At 43.6% G+C, this 16808-nt stretch overlaps 1 protein-coding gene across 1 annotated transcript in view; it reads left to right on the forward strand.

Annotated features, from left to right (window-relative positions):
- The window catches only part of pcca (propionyl-CoA carboxylase subunit alpha), a 152709-nt gene that overhangs the window by 72278 nt on the left and 63623 nt on the right, over positions 1–16808 (forward strand). Inside the window, exons 10-13 of the mRNA XM_060898942.1 lie at positions 2195–2297; positions 5901–5995; positions 9604–9754; positions 10003–10146. Coding sequence (XP_060754925.1) covers positions 2195–2297; positions 5901–5995; positions 9604–9754; positions 10003–10146 — 493 coding nt within the window. The remainder of the gene's footprint in view (positions 1–2194; positions 2298–5900; positions 5996–9603; positions 9755–10002; positions 10147–16808) is intronic.

Consider the following 16808-nt stretch of genomic DNA (forward strand, 5'->3'; position numbering starts at 1 on the left):
TCAAAAATTGTGAGAGGAGTTGATTTCAAAAGGTGAGCACCCTTCCCGGGATGGATGGAAATTGCTACGACATAATCCCCCTTCGGGACTTTAAAATGTTGTGAAGTGAACTGTGGATAAAATTGAAGCAAAATAATTATGACTATTCCCAGTCACGCAACACTGCTTTCTGATCATTTATAAATTAATTGATTGTTTTATTGACACTTTGCTGTATTGTATTATTTTGTTATTTATGTTTAAATTGATAGTTAAATAATCTTACTTAAAAAATTTATCAGCATGGATGAATATTTATATTATGAATATATTTCTATTTACATTAAGCATTTATTTATATTTAGTAAGTTATTTGTATATTATAAATTCTGATTTCTCTCTCTGTGTACTCTGAGATTAAATTAAGATTTGTATTAATATATGCTGAATCGAAAACATAACATCTGGTTTACCTTAGTGCAGAAAACATGCAACTTCAAGTTATTAACTGAATTTTTAAAATTTTTATTATTATTATTACTACGTACTGATTTACCTTTGTCTGTATGTCCGTATCTCTGTCCGTCTGAAACACCCTTTTTCTCAGCAACCACAAGTCATAGCCACTTGGTACCGAGCTTCAGCTTGGGGTTCTATACCGTGTATACCGTTTTCAGATCTGTCGCACATCGACTTCCTGTTTACCGACTGGATGTATTTACGAAACATATAGGGTGGATTTACAAAATTTTCATCACATTTTTCTCAGCAACGACAAATCACAACTGCTTGATATTTGGTACCAAGTTTCAGCTTGGGGTTCTATACCGTGTGTACCGTTTTCAGATCTGTCGCACATCGACTTCCTGTTTACCGACCGGATGTATTTATGAAACATATAGGGTGAATTTACAAAATTTTCATCACATTTTTCTCAGCAACGACAAATCACAACTGCTTGATATTTAGTACCAGACTTCAGCTTGGGGTTCTATAACATGTACCGGTATACCATTTTCAGGTCTGTCCCACATCGACTTCCTGTTTACCGATTTGAATATATTTACGAAACATACTGTATAGTGTGGATTTACAAAATTTTCGTAACACTTTTCTCAGCAACTATAAATCACAACTGCTTGATACTTGGTACCAAGTTTCAGCTTGGGGTTCTATACCGTGTATACCATTTTCAGATTTGTCGCACATCGACTTCCTGTTTACCGACTGAATGTATTTACGAAACATATAGGGTGGATTTTGACACTATTTCGAGAAGCAAAATGCGATTTCAAAATGACAGTTTACCAGGATGCTATTTGAAATTCCTGGGGAGAGACACGGCTCTTTACTTACTTGTTTCAGGGTTAATTATTTGTTGAAGTCGACATTCATAATAAGTGTCCTATTCCTTCGATCGCTTGCATTCTGATATAAACGAGAGCGGGGGCGAATACGTAAGTGAGCAGTAGCTCTCAGTTGATCTTGTGATAAATATTTTATTCATATATAATATATAAAAAAGGGATCTTAAATCTCTTTACCCTGTTGAATACACTTTTAAAATCATTTTTTTGAATCCAGTGAATGTGTGTTTTATAGAGGAGTAAAACCGCACGATGAAAAGCGTGAGTGAAGTTAACGATTGATCTTTTTCTCGCGTTTATTCCCGATGTGCGTTTACAGCTTGACTCGTAGGTCGAGTGTGTGAACAGCATATGAACACCCAATAAAGTTCTCTCTGTCGTGGGTTTATACAGTCTGCTCCTTCCAGACATACTGTTAGAAAAGCCATGACACCTTCCTCTTGTATTCCTCTGGCTCTGGAGACAGTCTCTCTGATAAAACGCTGAGCAAACGAGGACGCCCCTAATTGCGCTCCTTATCTCTGACGTGAAGTCAACCTTTTGTTTGAGTTGTAAATCGGATTTTATCTCAAGTCAAGAAAGTGTGACAAAACGTGAGCGTGAGGTGAGATTAAAGAGATTGTTAACTGATAAGAGGAAAGCTTTGATACGGCCACTGCGTTGACCCTTCGAGCACCACTCCAACTGCCCAATCAGAGGAGGCGTGAGGAACCCGAGCCAATCCAGCTTCAGTGTCATCTTGGTCAAACGATCACTCCTTATTTATTCTCATATTGTTTATTATTGTTTTAGATCAGTAGAAAAGTCAGCGCAATGTGAAAACTTAGACTTGTGTTTTGTCTCCTTAGGGAAGGGTTTCGTTTTTCCTCTCAGGAGGCTGCGTCCAGTTTCGGGGACGATCGACTCCTTATTGAGAAGTACATTGATAACCCCAGGCACATTGAGATCCAGGTGACCTTGTGTGACTATCTGATGAGAGCAGTGCTCTTTTTTTTTTTTTTTTTTTCTTCCCCCCCTTCCTTTTTTTGTGTATATCCTCCCACTTTTCCAACTCAATTCAGTCTAGTTTCTCAAATGTTTAAATTAATCTTCATTTCGTCAAATGTATATGATCAGCCGAGACTGATTTACTGTCTGAAGTTTCCTGATTTAGGTTTGCACTGGAGCTACGAGGATAATGTAGCTGACTAGTCACGGATCCATAAATGTTCTTTGCCTCAAACCACAGTGATACGGCCTTAGTTCACTAATGTATTTTATTACACAGTCTGATTTAGTGAAATCTGTGAACACAAATAAAACTACACTTTGTAGCTGAAGGCTATAATGTAATGTTTTACAACTTAGAACTAACTGTTGGAAATACTTTTCTGGTATTCAGATATATTTTTATAAATGGAATATAAATTTTAGTCATTATTAATCATCATAATATGTTTGTCTTATTATATTGTATATTACCTATTTTATATGAGTTATATTATATATATTTTACGAATTTAATAAAGTAGATATAGATTATACACACATCTAATGGATTCAGCGTCAGCCAAGTGGATCTTGTGTTTTAATAAAGTTATTATTATTGTTATAGTTAATTTCTTGTGAGACTAGGCTACCGGTACGTAATATATGAAGCATGTGTTTATGGAAAAGATTTTGAGTGAAATACAGTACACTTTTATTCAGTCACTTTTCCTTCAAGATGCCAAGAGGTGAGGTTGTTGAAATATAGAACAAATTTGGTCATGTTTCAACTATTAACGTTTTCCAACATGGTATCTCGGCCCCGCCTTACAAATTTTAAAAGAGGCGTGATAATGGAAAGCTACAAGTTATGTGGATGATGATAATTTTCCAATCTGAACTGGTGTTTTACAAAATTATTTATTAATGAGATTATGTAGTTTAGTAATGCTATTGCTGGGTTTCACGTGACGTGACGTCACATCCGCCTCATTAGTTATTCAAAACTTTAGCTGGTGGTCTATCAAAGCTCAGTTGACAAAGCGTTTGTACGGAGAAGGTGCATTGCTCGCATGAAAAACGCCTTACGCTTGCGTTGTTTTTTTAAGTTGTTCGAATCGATCAAACCGTGAAACTGATCAAAGTTTCTTCAGGGTTCCGTGTAAACTAATAAAAAAGGGTGAACGAACACAGGATTTCACAAAAAGATGTCGAGAAAGGTGGCTTTTGAACGTCTCACTGAAATCGAAGGGAGGCGAGTCGAAGCATGTTCGAGTTTGCAGTGATCACTTGGTGAAAGGTTTGTATCTCCCTCTCAGCTATGGCCTTAGTGTTTTCCAAGTACTTTTCTTGCTATGTGTTGTTATTTTATGGTACGTTTTTTAGTCACGAATCGCTAAAGTCCCCAGCTGTTTCTTTGTTTCCTCCTCACAAAGTCCATGTGCATGAAGGTCGCGACAAAATTCTTCCCCAGCCATACAGTTACAATGCGCCGTGATCACTTCTCCGTCTTGTTTAACTAAGATCCAGGTCTTTAAAGGGGTTTCTGATGATCTTTGTGAATGATTTAGCTGAGAGATAAGAGCCAACACAAGTGAGAATCAAGCAAATTGTTGTTTGTTTACACTTCAACTTGCAGCGCTTCGTTGTAAAGACGCAACGAAAAGCTTTTAAAAAAAAATACTTGCACGGGCAAAAACAATACAGGATTCATTCGGCAGCGACTGTAAGCCTCCGTACTCTTCCACGCTTTCATCTGTTTTGCGGTGTAGAAGGACGTCTGCAACACCAGATAGCTCAAGATGTCGGGGAACTCGACTGAAGGGTAGTTTTCGAGATCGGATGACAAATCCTTCTTTCCCAGACTGTAGGGGTCGATTCCATTGCACATAGCGATCTTCTGAATATATCTAAAGCCAGCAGTGGCTTCTAGATTACGAGCATACTCTGATGAGTTATCACTAGTTGTTTGCACTACGGCAGCCGTTTAAACCGCCAGCTATTTCACTTCTGGTAAAACCGCTAAGAAAAGTCACATGACTGAAACCCAGCAGATATAGGTGGGTTGCATCTGACATCACATCCACCTCATTAGATTTGCAAGACATGAAGTGGTGGTCAGCTAAGCTCACTGTTCACAAAGCATGACCATCACTGGGGCGCCTTGCTAATCATTAAAATGCCCTAGGCTTTTTAATCAAACAAACCGTGAAACTGATCAAAGTTTCTTCCGGGTTCCCCGTGAAGTGATAAAGCGTGAAAGAGCAAAGGATTTTACCAAAAGATGACGAGAAAGGTGGCTCTTGAACCTTTCGCTGCGATGGAAGGGAGCTGAGTTAAAGAATACTTGAAGTTACAGTAATCACTTTTGTGAAAGGTTTGTAAATTCCTCCGATTTATTTCTTTTCTCGCCGTTTTCTGTTATTTCATGATGTTTTGAAGTTCAGGAGACGCTTCAGTCCTCAGACGCACTTTTGTTTACTGTTTGATCGTGGTCACTATATTGTAAACTAACACGCATGTTTTCGCTTTATTTATCAGGGTGTCCAAGCAGTCTTTGCAAGGACGATGATGTAGATTGGGCTCCTACACTGAACTAGATAGATAAGCTAATCAAGACGATCCACTGAAACACAAAAGCAGACTTCATGAGTCAACAGCGCAAAACTGTTTCCCCGGCCATGCGGTTCCAATGAGACGTGATAACTTCTCCGTCTAGTTTCACCAATACCCAGGTCTTTAAAGGGGTTTCTGTGGACCTTTTGTGAATGATTTATCTGGAAGAGAAGAGCAGGGAGGATTGAGAATCAAGTGGCTGTGGTTTGCTTACACCTGATACTAAAACTTGTAGCATCCTAGCAACCATCACAAAGCCGCGTACAAAAAGCCCAGAAATCCCTACTTACCCAGGCATAAACGATCCAGGATTTATCTTGTAGTGTCCTGATCCGCAGATCTTTAACCCAGCCACATATAAAAAGTTGTACTCCTCTGTACTCTTTCAGGTTTTCATCTGTTTGTCGTGTAGAACGATGTCTGCAGCACCAGGTAGTTTGAGATGTCGGGGAAATCAACTGATGGATAATTTTCCAACTCATAAGAAAAATCCTTCTTTGTTAACGTGTAAGGATCTATCCCATCGCAAAGAGCAACTTTCTGAAGGTATCTTGACCGTACATTGGCCTCTAAACTGCAAAAATAGTCTGAGACGGTTTCACTAGCTCTGTGCATGCCAGCAGCCAAATCAGTTTGTCTGACCACCACTTCCTTCACCGGAAGTAAACTCGCAAGCAAAAGTAACAAAATGTAAGCATGTATTTATGGAAAAGATTTTACATGACGTATAGTAGACTTCTTTTACTTCTTAATTGCATTGTAGTGTAACTCCATAGCAAAACTGACAAAGCAAATATCGCACACGGAACACGTCTACGTAAGGGGTTAAGAGGAAATGTGTAGACTCTTTTTGGTGCTAAGCTGTTTCTTTAAAATCAGGCTTGGAATAGTGGAAGGTGATCTATATTGGTGTAAATGGTTTCAATCAGTTCTTCCATTGATGTGTGTGTGTGTAATGGTACATGTGTGCAGGTCTTGGCCGATAAGCATGGAAACGCTCTGTGGCTGAACGAGAGAGAGTGCTCCATCCAGAGACGCAACCAGAAAGTGGTGGAGGAGGCACCCAGGTGTGTGTTACCCCGTTCCCACTCGCACTGAAAACCGCATGTTTTCTGTTATTGTGCTGTAATGGTATCGTGGGAATGGGAGCAAAATGATAACACCTTAATTTTCTCCCAGCTGACCCAATAATATTTACGGAAATGTTTTACCACGGCTCCAGTGGGAATCGGAACAGTCACGGTTTCATACATATTTTGTGACGGTCGTGATGCTGGTGGTGATATAAATGAAGATATAGTGATATTGCGACAGCACTACTCATACTGTCTCAGTGTAACACAACCGGCGGCAAACTCAAAGCAACCAGCCAATCAGCAGATATAAGCAAAAATGTTCTCGATAGCTTTTGCTGGAACAAAACAAATGTTCAGAAACAGGAAGAGACTCTCTGAAGAGAGGCGTGATGCAGCTCGATTCGTGCCATGTTGCTACAGAGATGTCCACGACCAGTGGTTTTCTCCACCTACACAGACGGTCTGTGCCAGCTACTTGATCTCAGAAAAAAAAAAACTTGTCTTTCAGCGTTCAAGTGATTTCTGTCATCTCCGCTAGGGCTGTAACGATACACCCAACTCACGATTCGATTCGTATCGCGATTTTTGGCCCACGATTTTTTTAAAATGTATTTTTAAAGTAGTAAATTTGACTTATTAACATTTACTTACTTACATTAACTATTTAATAAATAATTCAGACCACTGCAGAGAATGAGTAATATGTATGCAAAAATGAACAAATGTATATCCAAAGACTGTTTTATTTCTCAAAATAATACTGTTAAACCGGAAGCTCTGTTTTTTTCAGTTCTGAAAAAGTCATTTTTCCAAATCGTGTAAATCCGTTAAGATTTTTTTGGGGGGGGGTGGCTCTCTCACTGTCTCACTCTCATAGGGCCAATGATTTTCTCTGATCGCGGAAAACAGATGGAAATTACGGAATTTTTATGGTGAAACATTGCTCGCGTGTCAGTGTGTAACTGCCACAGAAGGCTTCCGCCCAAGCAGACATGCCTTCAGTGTTGCCAGATATTGCTAACGTTTTCCACCCCAAAATATGTTCAAAACCAGCCAAAAAGCACCTAAACCCGCCCAATCTGGCAACACTGCATGCCTTTCCGGTCAAGTGATTGTGATTGGCTTGTGGCACACCTAGCCAGCCAATGAGCTGCTTGTTTACAGATTCGCTCCCCACGTCGCAACCAGAATGGCGACCGCTTAAAAGAAATGAATGCTCTGCCAGTGGCGAGCGTGGACGTTGCGTGACTCGCAGAAGATTGTTGCAGGTCGGCGAAAAAACGACTTACTAATAGATATAAAAAATAAAAGTAATTTAAGTAAGTTTAAAATGTAATTTAAATAAAAAGTAAAGTATTCATAAATTGAAGTTTGGAAGCGCCTCTGTTTTTGGGCTGAGGAGAAGTTTGAAAGGGTGTACTGCGATTCTGCCTTCTTGTATCGCGACATGGATCGTGGCTCTGCGTATCGCGATTTCGATTTCGGTACGCATATTGTTACAGCCCTAGTCTCCGCTGCCCATAATTTGCTGCAAATCCAATTATTCCACCACGAAATTGTCTTTGATTCAGGTCTAGTATGACGGGAAGTGACGCCATATTTCTTGATCGATTTTCTCACTCTGATTGGCTGAGCCGGACCATGGGACCACGCCGTAGCATATGTAGTTATGTTACAGAGCCAGGCAGCGTACTACAGAGGGTAACTGAGAAAGCCAAGCACATGCATCTGGAGGGAAATTTCACACATATTTTGCAAGTATTTTACAGGGAAATGGTTATGCCTCGGTCACAGCCAGCCGTACGTGCTCCTACGGCCGGTCTACGTGCAAAAAACGCAAGAAACGCATGGAGGGTGCGTGTGAAATGCACGGAGGGTGCGCGTGTGACGTGCTGATTTTCGAGCCGTAGACCGGCCGCAGAGGTTCTTTGTCATGTCAAACAAACTCTACGGGTGCTTACGTTTTTTTCAGGTTGCAAGACAAACTTACGGCCAACGTGCGTCTTTCTCCATGAACAAAAAAACCGCAGCGATTTGGGAAATGCCAAAAATCGCACGGCCAAAAAATCGTACGTCCAGTTTTGACCTAGGCTTTAGTGATTTATTCGCTAAGAATGCACCAGAAGCCACAAGAAGGCATGTAAATTTCAAAATTTTCTGGGGGGGGGGGCATGCTCCCAGACACCCCCACCCCAGCATTAGTGCACCTTTGGAGCACCATGGTGGCTTTGCCGTGGCAAATTCCAGAGCCGCTTACTACTATTTTTTTTTTTAGCCGGCTGCTACTTTTTTTTTTTTTGAGAACTCTGCTGCTAACTAGCTAATGTCTCATCTTGAGCTTTTTACAGCAATAAACTTGCTGCCTCATGAATTATACATCATATCCGGTTTCACATGGTTCACACGTCTTGTGGAGGTTCGTTCTCCGGAGCATTCTGTTTAATCCAATCAGGTGGAAATACATGATATCCGTTACTTTACCATTATGGAAGACTGAGTGGGAATGAAAAATTTATCATCTGTTTGCTGCTGTTTTCACCTCATACACTAATGGATTTCACATGTTTATTTGTATAGCACGTTTAACAACAGACATTGTCGCAAAGCAGCTTTACAGAAAATTAAAGGCTTTAAACATGAGCTAATTTTATCCCTAATTTATGTGAAAGGGGCTCGAGTGTGTGTGTGTGTGTGTGTGTATGTGATGGTTCATTTGGCCTGATACTTTTTCCACTGGCCAGTGCTCTGGTACCAATGGTTCCAGTTATTTGTTTTTCGGTAGATTGATAGCAGTTGGGGGTGAAGTCAGGTGCAGTGTGCACTGCTGATTGGTTACACAAACATCATACCACACCGCATGAGACACAAAGACAAATCTACAATATAAAAACAAATAAGGGCAGCACGGTGGCGTAGTGGTTAGCGCTGTCGCCTCACAGCAAGAAGGTCCGGGTTCGGGCCCCATGGCCAGCGAGGGCCTTTCTGTGCAGAGTTTGCATGTTGTCCACGTGGGTTTCCTCCAGGTGCTCCGGTTTCCCCCACAGTCCAAAGACATGCAGGTTAGGTTAACTGGTGACTCTAAATTGACCGTAGGTGTGAATGTGAGTGTGAATGGTTGTCTGTGTCTATGTGTCAGCCCTGTGATGACCTGGCGACTTGTCCAGGGTGTACCCCGCCTTTCGCCCGTAGTCAGCTGTGATAGGCTCCAGCTTGCCTGCGACCCTGTAGAACAGGATAAAGCGGCTACAGATAATGAGATGAGATAAAAACAAATAAGCCAGTATAGTCTGGTTAGTTTGTTGGTTTGTTTATTGTCAGAATCACAAAGCTGTACACTTGTAGTTAATTTTCTTTTAAATGTACCAAAACAAACTACATAAACGTAGCATGAAAAAGTAAATGTTTCATTGTTTTCTGATTGTATATGGCACAACAGAAATGTACAGAGGTACTGAAATGATTTTTAATGTCATCACTGTGAAAAGCAGATCAATGGTTTATTTTACAGGTCAAAGACTGAAAATATAGGAAGCGATGGAGAATAAACAACTAAGAATATTGTATGAGAGTTTCTAATAAGTGTGTGTGTGTGTGAACAGCACATTTCTGGACCCGGCCACTCGGCGTGCGATGGGAGAACAGGCCGTGTCTCTGGCTAAAGCTGTAAAATATTCTTCAGCAGGCACTGTTGAGTTTCTGGTTGACTCCAAGAAGAACTTTTACTTTCTTGAGATGAACACACGCCTCCAGGTGTGTGGTTGTGATTCTTCCGAGGCTTACATGTACACACACTCAAAATACTTGGAAGAAACTGTACAGCTTCTGAATACAGACCTCCTTGATTGAGCCTCTGGGTTTAAATAGAAAGTGGGTTTAATTTGTATCATTGTGACTGAGAATGGTTGAAGAGTTGCACTGATACCCCCGTGTGTGTGTGTGTGTGTGTGTGTGTGTGTGTGTGTGTGTGTGTGTGTGTGTGTGTGTGTTTTCTGTGTCAGGTGGAGCACCCCATCACTGAGTGCATCACAGGGTTGGACCTGGTGCAGCAGATGATCCGAATTGCTAAAGGTTATGAGCTCAAGCACAAACAGAAAGACATCCCTATTAATGGCTGGGCCATCGAGAGCAGAGTCTACGCTGAGGTAAACAAACAAACCACACCTTCACTGAGACTGACAGGTGCCGAGGCTACACCCCATTTACTGAGCTACGTAAAGGCCACACCTCCTTCACTTGGACTGACGGATATATAGGCCATGCCTCCTTCAGTGGGACTGCGAGAAAAAGAGGCCACACCTCCTTCACTGGGACTGAAAGATACATAGGCCTAGGGCTGCACAATTAATCGAATTTAATCGAAAATCGCGATTTTGGCTGCCACGATTAAATTAAATGAAAATCGCGATTTATTTCCATTTAAAATGCGAGCTCTGCTGCATATCTGATCAAGCACTTTTTGACCAGTACTCCGCCAAGCCATTAGGGGGCGAACCGACGCATGTAAGGTTTCATTACTCCGCCTAAATAAGCAAGCAAGCCATGTACGCAGAGCTTCAGTGTTGCCAGATTGGGCGGTTTCGAATTCTACTTTGCGGGAAAAAAATGGCTTGGGCTGTTAGTTCGGCGGGTTTTTATCAGATGTTTATATAGTTTCACTCCCACTAGAAAGCAGAGATGGGAGAGAATGTAAACACCCAAGACAAATGATGTTCTTGAATATGCGAAGGAAATCAGGAAAAACAGCTCTCTTTGGTCAACTGAGGCAAATCATAGACCTAGTTTACCCAGCAGCCCTTAGGTATTTTAAACAACCAAAATCGAGCATTGGCCTAAATTAACCATTAACAATAAACATTAATCTCATTAAGTATTATTTAAACAAAAAAATGTTGATGTAACTGTAAGACTAATATGAATGTGTGTAATGTAGTGCAGAAACTGAACTCATAAACTAGTAAATAAGAACGACGCAATCCATTCTCCATTTTCTCTTCTCATGTTACATTCAGCCATGCATTGGAGCCTAACTTTTTTTTTTTTTAATTGAAGTATATGAAACAGGTGCAATCTAACAAATCCACAAAAATCAGGATAACAGATGAAGAAAATATATGGATGTAGACAAAAATAAATTAAGCAGAATAACTAGGCCTATAAAATTAATAAAACAAACAGGATAAATAAAAAGATAAATAAATAAAAGACAAATAAAAAAATAACCTCAGCAATGCAGATGTTAGATATGCATCGTAGCCTAACATAGCCTACATAATATTATGCGTGTGCGTCACCTACTGGTGCATGTAGAATTCAGAACACAGCAGATGATTGCAGAGTTATAATCTGATTGAACCACACGGAGCCGAGTACCAAACAGCAGATTCTTCACCTCCAGCACTGACTGTCTCATGTTACTATTTGTTCGATTTACAAATAGTATACTGGACTTTAGCTGCATATTTTTACTTTACAAGATAGGCATCAAGTACATTTTACATTTTGGGAGGTTTTAAGTGCATTTTGGCGGGTTTTGAACATATTTTGGGCTGGAAAACCTCAGCAGTATCTGGCAACACTGGCAGCGGTATCTTCTTCAAGGGGTGATAGTGTGAGAGTAGGTAACAGATTGAGGTGAGAGAGAAAAGCTAACTATGTCGGAACAACAGAGTCAATCTGTGTCTGAAGAAGCAGGGGGAGGTGAGGAGCATGTTGATAGGCTGGTCTTTCTAGCTAAAAACTTGTAGGCCTCAGTATAATGCTATGTAATTGTTGCAATTGAGTTTTCAGTTCCTTCATCCTTTGGTAATTTCTTGGATAAATTTCATTTATGTGTCATTTGGAAATCAGAATTTCTCTTTTAAATTTCATTCTGCACTGAAAGCTGTTCATATTGTTTGTTTGAATATAGTGAAATAAAATTTAAGTGATTTCCCTAACATCAAGAATAATCGTGATTAATAATCGCGATTACAATTTTGATCAAGATAATCGTGATTATCATTTTTTCCATAATCGTGCAGCCCTACATAGGCCACACCTCCTTCACTGGAACTGATTATGCATAGACCATGCTGCCTTCACTGGGATGGTGAGGAAAAGAGGCCACACCCCCTTCACTAGGAGCTGACCGATATATAGGCCAAGCCTCCTTCACTGGGACTGAAAGATACATAGGCCACACCTCCTTCGCTAGAACTGACGCCATGCCTCCTTCACTGGGGTGGTCAAGAAAAGAGGCCACACCTCCTTCACTTGGACTGACAGCTATATAGGCCACGCCTCCTTCACTTGGACTGACAGATATATATAGGCCACACCTCCTTTGCTAGAACTGACACATGCATAGGCCACGCCTCCTTCAATGGGACTGACAAACATAGGCCATGCCTCCTTTGCTGGAACTGACATATGCATAGGCCACACCTCATTCACTGGAATTGTTGGATACATAGGCCACACTTCCTTTGCTGGAACTGACATATGCATAGGCCACGCCTTATTGACTGGAATTGTTGGATACATAGGCCATGCCTCATTGAGTGGAATTGTTGGATACATAGGCCACACCTCCTTCACTGGAACTGACATATGCATAGGCCACGCCTACTTCACTGGACTTGTTGGATACATAGGCCATGCCTCCTTCCCTGGAACTGACACATGCATAGGCCACACCTCCTTCAATGGGACTGACCGATGCATACACCACACCTCCTTCACTTGAACTGACTGATACAGAGGCCATGTCTACTTCATTCAGTGGCTTCATTAAATTGCCATCATTGAACAGTTTTTACCGTATGCACATACAATCCCAAACACTGAGGCCTGTGCACTGATTCATATATATATATATATATATATATATATACAGCCCCAATTCCAAAATGTTGGGACATTGTGTAAACTGTAAATAAAAACAGAATACGATAATTTGCAAATCATGAAAACCCTATAGTTCATTGAAAATAGTACAAAGACAACATATCAAGTGTTGAAACTGAGAAATTTTATTGTTTTTTGAAAAATATATGCTCATTTTGAATTTGATGTCAGCAACACATTTTCAGAAAAGTTGGGACAGGGGCGTGTTTACCACTGTGTTGCATCACCTCTACTTTTAACAACACTCTGTAAACGTTTGGGAACTGAGGAGACCAATTGCTGTAGATCTGAAAGAGAAATGTTGTCCCATTCTTTGCTGATATACAATTTCAGTTGCTCAACAGTTTAGGGTCTCCTTTGTTGTATTTTGCACTTCATAATGCGCCAAATGTTTTAACTGGGAGACAGGTCTGGACTGCAGCAGGCCAGTTTAGCACCCGGACTCTCTTACTACGGAGCCATGCAGTTCTAATATGTGCAGAAAGCAGTTTGTCGTTGTGGTATGTTCCCTGTGTGTGGGTGGGGCACAGAGGAAGGCAGGACAGAGATCAAGGTATCAGAAGGCTTTATTGCCATACTTTTCAGTTTGACAATTTCAAGACGTGAATACGAGACACACACACGCACACTGTCGTCTTGTCTCGGGAAGCTCGCCTCTGCTCTCCCTCTGCCTCCTTAAATAGGGCGCGGTTACTGGGAAGACACACAAACACAGGTTAATTGCCGTCAGGTGTAGTGATTCTGTCACTCACCTTCCCTGACTCCGCCCTCCTGTCACAGACCGGCGCTTGACCACGCCCCCGCTGCCACATACCCCCACCGCCCGACTCAGGCCGGGCGGCTGTCCGGCCTGCAACCGACTCCCCCCCCCCCCCCCCCCCCTTGACGGGAGAGGAAGTCCGCCACGACCATCTGCGCCCCCGGCCTGTGGACCACCTTGAAATGAAGGGTTGGAGTGCCAGATACCAACGGGTGATCCGCGCATTGGCATCTTTCATGCGGTGGAGCCACTGGAGGGGCGCGTGGTCCGAACAGAGGGTGAAAGGGCGCCCCAGCAGGTAGTAACGGAGGGCAAGGAATGCCCACTTGATCGCTAGACATTCTTTTTCGATTGTGCTGTAGCGCCCCTCATGCGCACCGACAGCTTCCTGTTAATGTACAGGATGGGGCGGTCCTCCCCCTCGACCTCCTGGGACAACACCGCCCCCAGCCCTCTGTCCGACGCACCGGTCTGCAACACAAAAGGAAGAGAAAAGTCAGGGGAGTGTAATAGTGGCCCCCCACACAGTGCAGCCTTTATCTCAGAGAAAGCCCGCTGGCACTGCTCCGTCCACTGGACCGGATCTGGTGCCCCCTTTTTAGTGAGATCAGTCAGCGGGCTGGTGATGTCCGAATAATTAGGTATAAACCTACGATAGTAGCCAGCCAGCCCCAGGAACTGTCTCACCCCCTTTTTGGTCTTGGGCCTTGGGCAGGCTGCAATTGCTGCTGTCTTGTTAATTTGGGGACGCACCTACCCGTTGCCCAAGTGGAAGCCCAGATACCGTACTTCCACCCGCCCAATCGCACACTTCTTCGGGTTGGTAGTGAGACCCGCTCGCCTCAGCGACCTAAGGACGGCCCTCAGGTGTTGTAAGTGCTGCTGCCAGTCGTTACTATAAATGATTATATCATCAAGGTATGTGGCCGCATAGGTGGCGTGGGGGCGGAGGACCCTGTCCATCAGCCACTGAAACGTAGCAGGCGCCCCAAACAGCTCAAAAGGAAGTGTGACGAATTGGTGCAAGCCGAACGGTATGGAAAAGGCCGTTTTTTCCCGGGATAATGGAGTCAAGGGGATCTGCCAATATCCCTTCGTCAAATCCAGTGTTGAATAAAAGCGAGCCGTGCCTAGTCAATCGAGCAGCTCTTCAATACGAGGCATTGGGTACGCGTCGAATTTAGACACCGTGTTGACTTTTCTATAGTCCACACAGAACCGGACCGACCCGTCGGCCTTGGGTACCAAGACCACCGGGCTGCTCCAGTCACTGTGGGACTCCTCGATGATGCCCATTTCGAGCATGGTCTGAAGTTCTTCCTGAGCCACCTTTTTTTTTGTGTTTGGGTAGCCTGTAAGGGCTGCTACGCACTACCACCCCCGGGGGCATCTCTATGTGGTGCTCTATGAGGTTAGTGCGACCGGGCAGGGGCAAGAACACATCCGAAAATTCGGTCTGCAACTGGGCGACCTCCGTGAGTTGGGCCGGGGAGAGGTGGTCTCCACAGGGGACCAGAGAGGTACGTGATGCCAATGTCCCTTTTTGAACCTCCGGCCCCAGCTCCGCCTTCTCCGGAACTACCGACACCAACGCCACGGGGACCTCCTCGTTCCAGAGTTTAAGCAGATTGACGTGGTAAATCTGTAGCGCCCCACCCCTGTCCGTTCGCCTCACCTCATAGTCGACGTCCCCGACTCGCCGTGTGACCTCAAAGGGTCCTTGCCACTTGGCGATCAATTTGGAGCTCGACGTGGGCAACAGTACGAGTACCTTATCTCCCGGAGTGAACTCTCTAAGGCGCGTACCCTTGTTGTACAGGCGGGCTTGCCGTTCCTGGGCCTGCCGCAAATTCTCCTGAGTTAGGTGTGTGAGCGTGTGGAGTTTTGCGCGCAGGTCCATAACGTACTGAATTTCGTTTTTGCTTTGTGAAGGTCCCCCTTCCCAATTTTCCCGCAGCACATCTAGGATGCCGCATGGCTTACGCCCATATAATAATTCGAACGGGGAGAACCCCGTGGAGGCTTGGGGGACCTCTCGCACTGAGAACAGCAAGGGTTCGAGCCACTTATCCCAATTACGTGCGTCCTCACTCACGAATTTTTTAATAATATTTTTGAGGGTGCGGTTGAACCGTTCTACTAAACCGTCCATTTGTGGGTGATACACACTGGTGCGGATCGACTTAATCCCCAACAACCCATACAATTCGTTCAGTGTACGTGACATAAACGAGGTGCCTTGATCAGTCAGAATCTCTTTCGGGATTCCAACTCGGGAGATGACGCGGAAGAGTGCCTCCGCAATACTGCGTGCTGAGATATTGCGCAGAGGCACTGCTTCCGGGTATCACGTTGCATAGTTCACCAGAACTAATATAAAGCGTTACCCTCGTGCTGACCGATCTAATGGCCCGATGAGATCCATCCCAATTCTCTCGAACGGGGTCTCAATTAACGGAAGAGGGCGCAAAGGCGCTTTTGGAATGGCCGCTGGATTTACTAACTGGCATTCGCGGCATGCCATACACCACCTACGGACATCGCCGCGAATCCCCAGCCAATAGAATCGGGCCATTATTCGGGCTAGTGTTTTATCCTGCCCTAAGTGTCCAGCCATGGGATTAAAGTGAGCTGCCTGGAATACCAATTCCTGGCGGCTCTTCGGAATTAACAGCTGTGTGACTCGCTCTTTAGTTTGAGTGTCCTGCGTCACTCGGTATAATCTATCCTTCATAACTGCGAAGTAGGGGAAGGATGGGGTGGTGTTCGGCTGGAGCGTTTGACCATTGATTACTCTCACTTGGTCAAACGCATGCCGCAGAGTCTCGTCTCGCAATTGTTCTAATGGGAAATCCGCGAGGGATTCCCCAATAGAGAGAGGAGGAGCCGGCGGCTCCTCACTCTGACGCGGAGATGACGTAGATGGCTCTGCGACAGCTGCTCCCGCCAAAGCAACACTGGGACCTCCCCCTGTCAAATGGCAGGACCCACTCTTTACTAGCCGCGTCATTAAACCCCGAAATCCCGGCCAATCAGTCCCCAAAATTAAAGAGTAGGTAAGGCGAGGATTAACCGCCACCTTCACTATAGATTTTTCCCCTCTGAAAAATATGTGGACCGACACCAAAGGGTAGCTGTGAACATCCCCGTGCACACACA

This window comes from Neoarius graeffei, chromosome 18 (assembly GCF_027579695.1).
Source record: "Neoarius graeffei isolate fNeoGra1 chromosome 18, fNeoGra1.pri, whole genome shotgun sequence".
In the NCBI taxonomy this organism is placed as follows: Eukaryota; Metazoa; Chordata; class Actinopteri; order Siluriformes; family Ariidae; genus Neoarius; species Neoarius graeffei.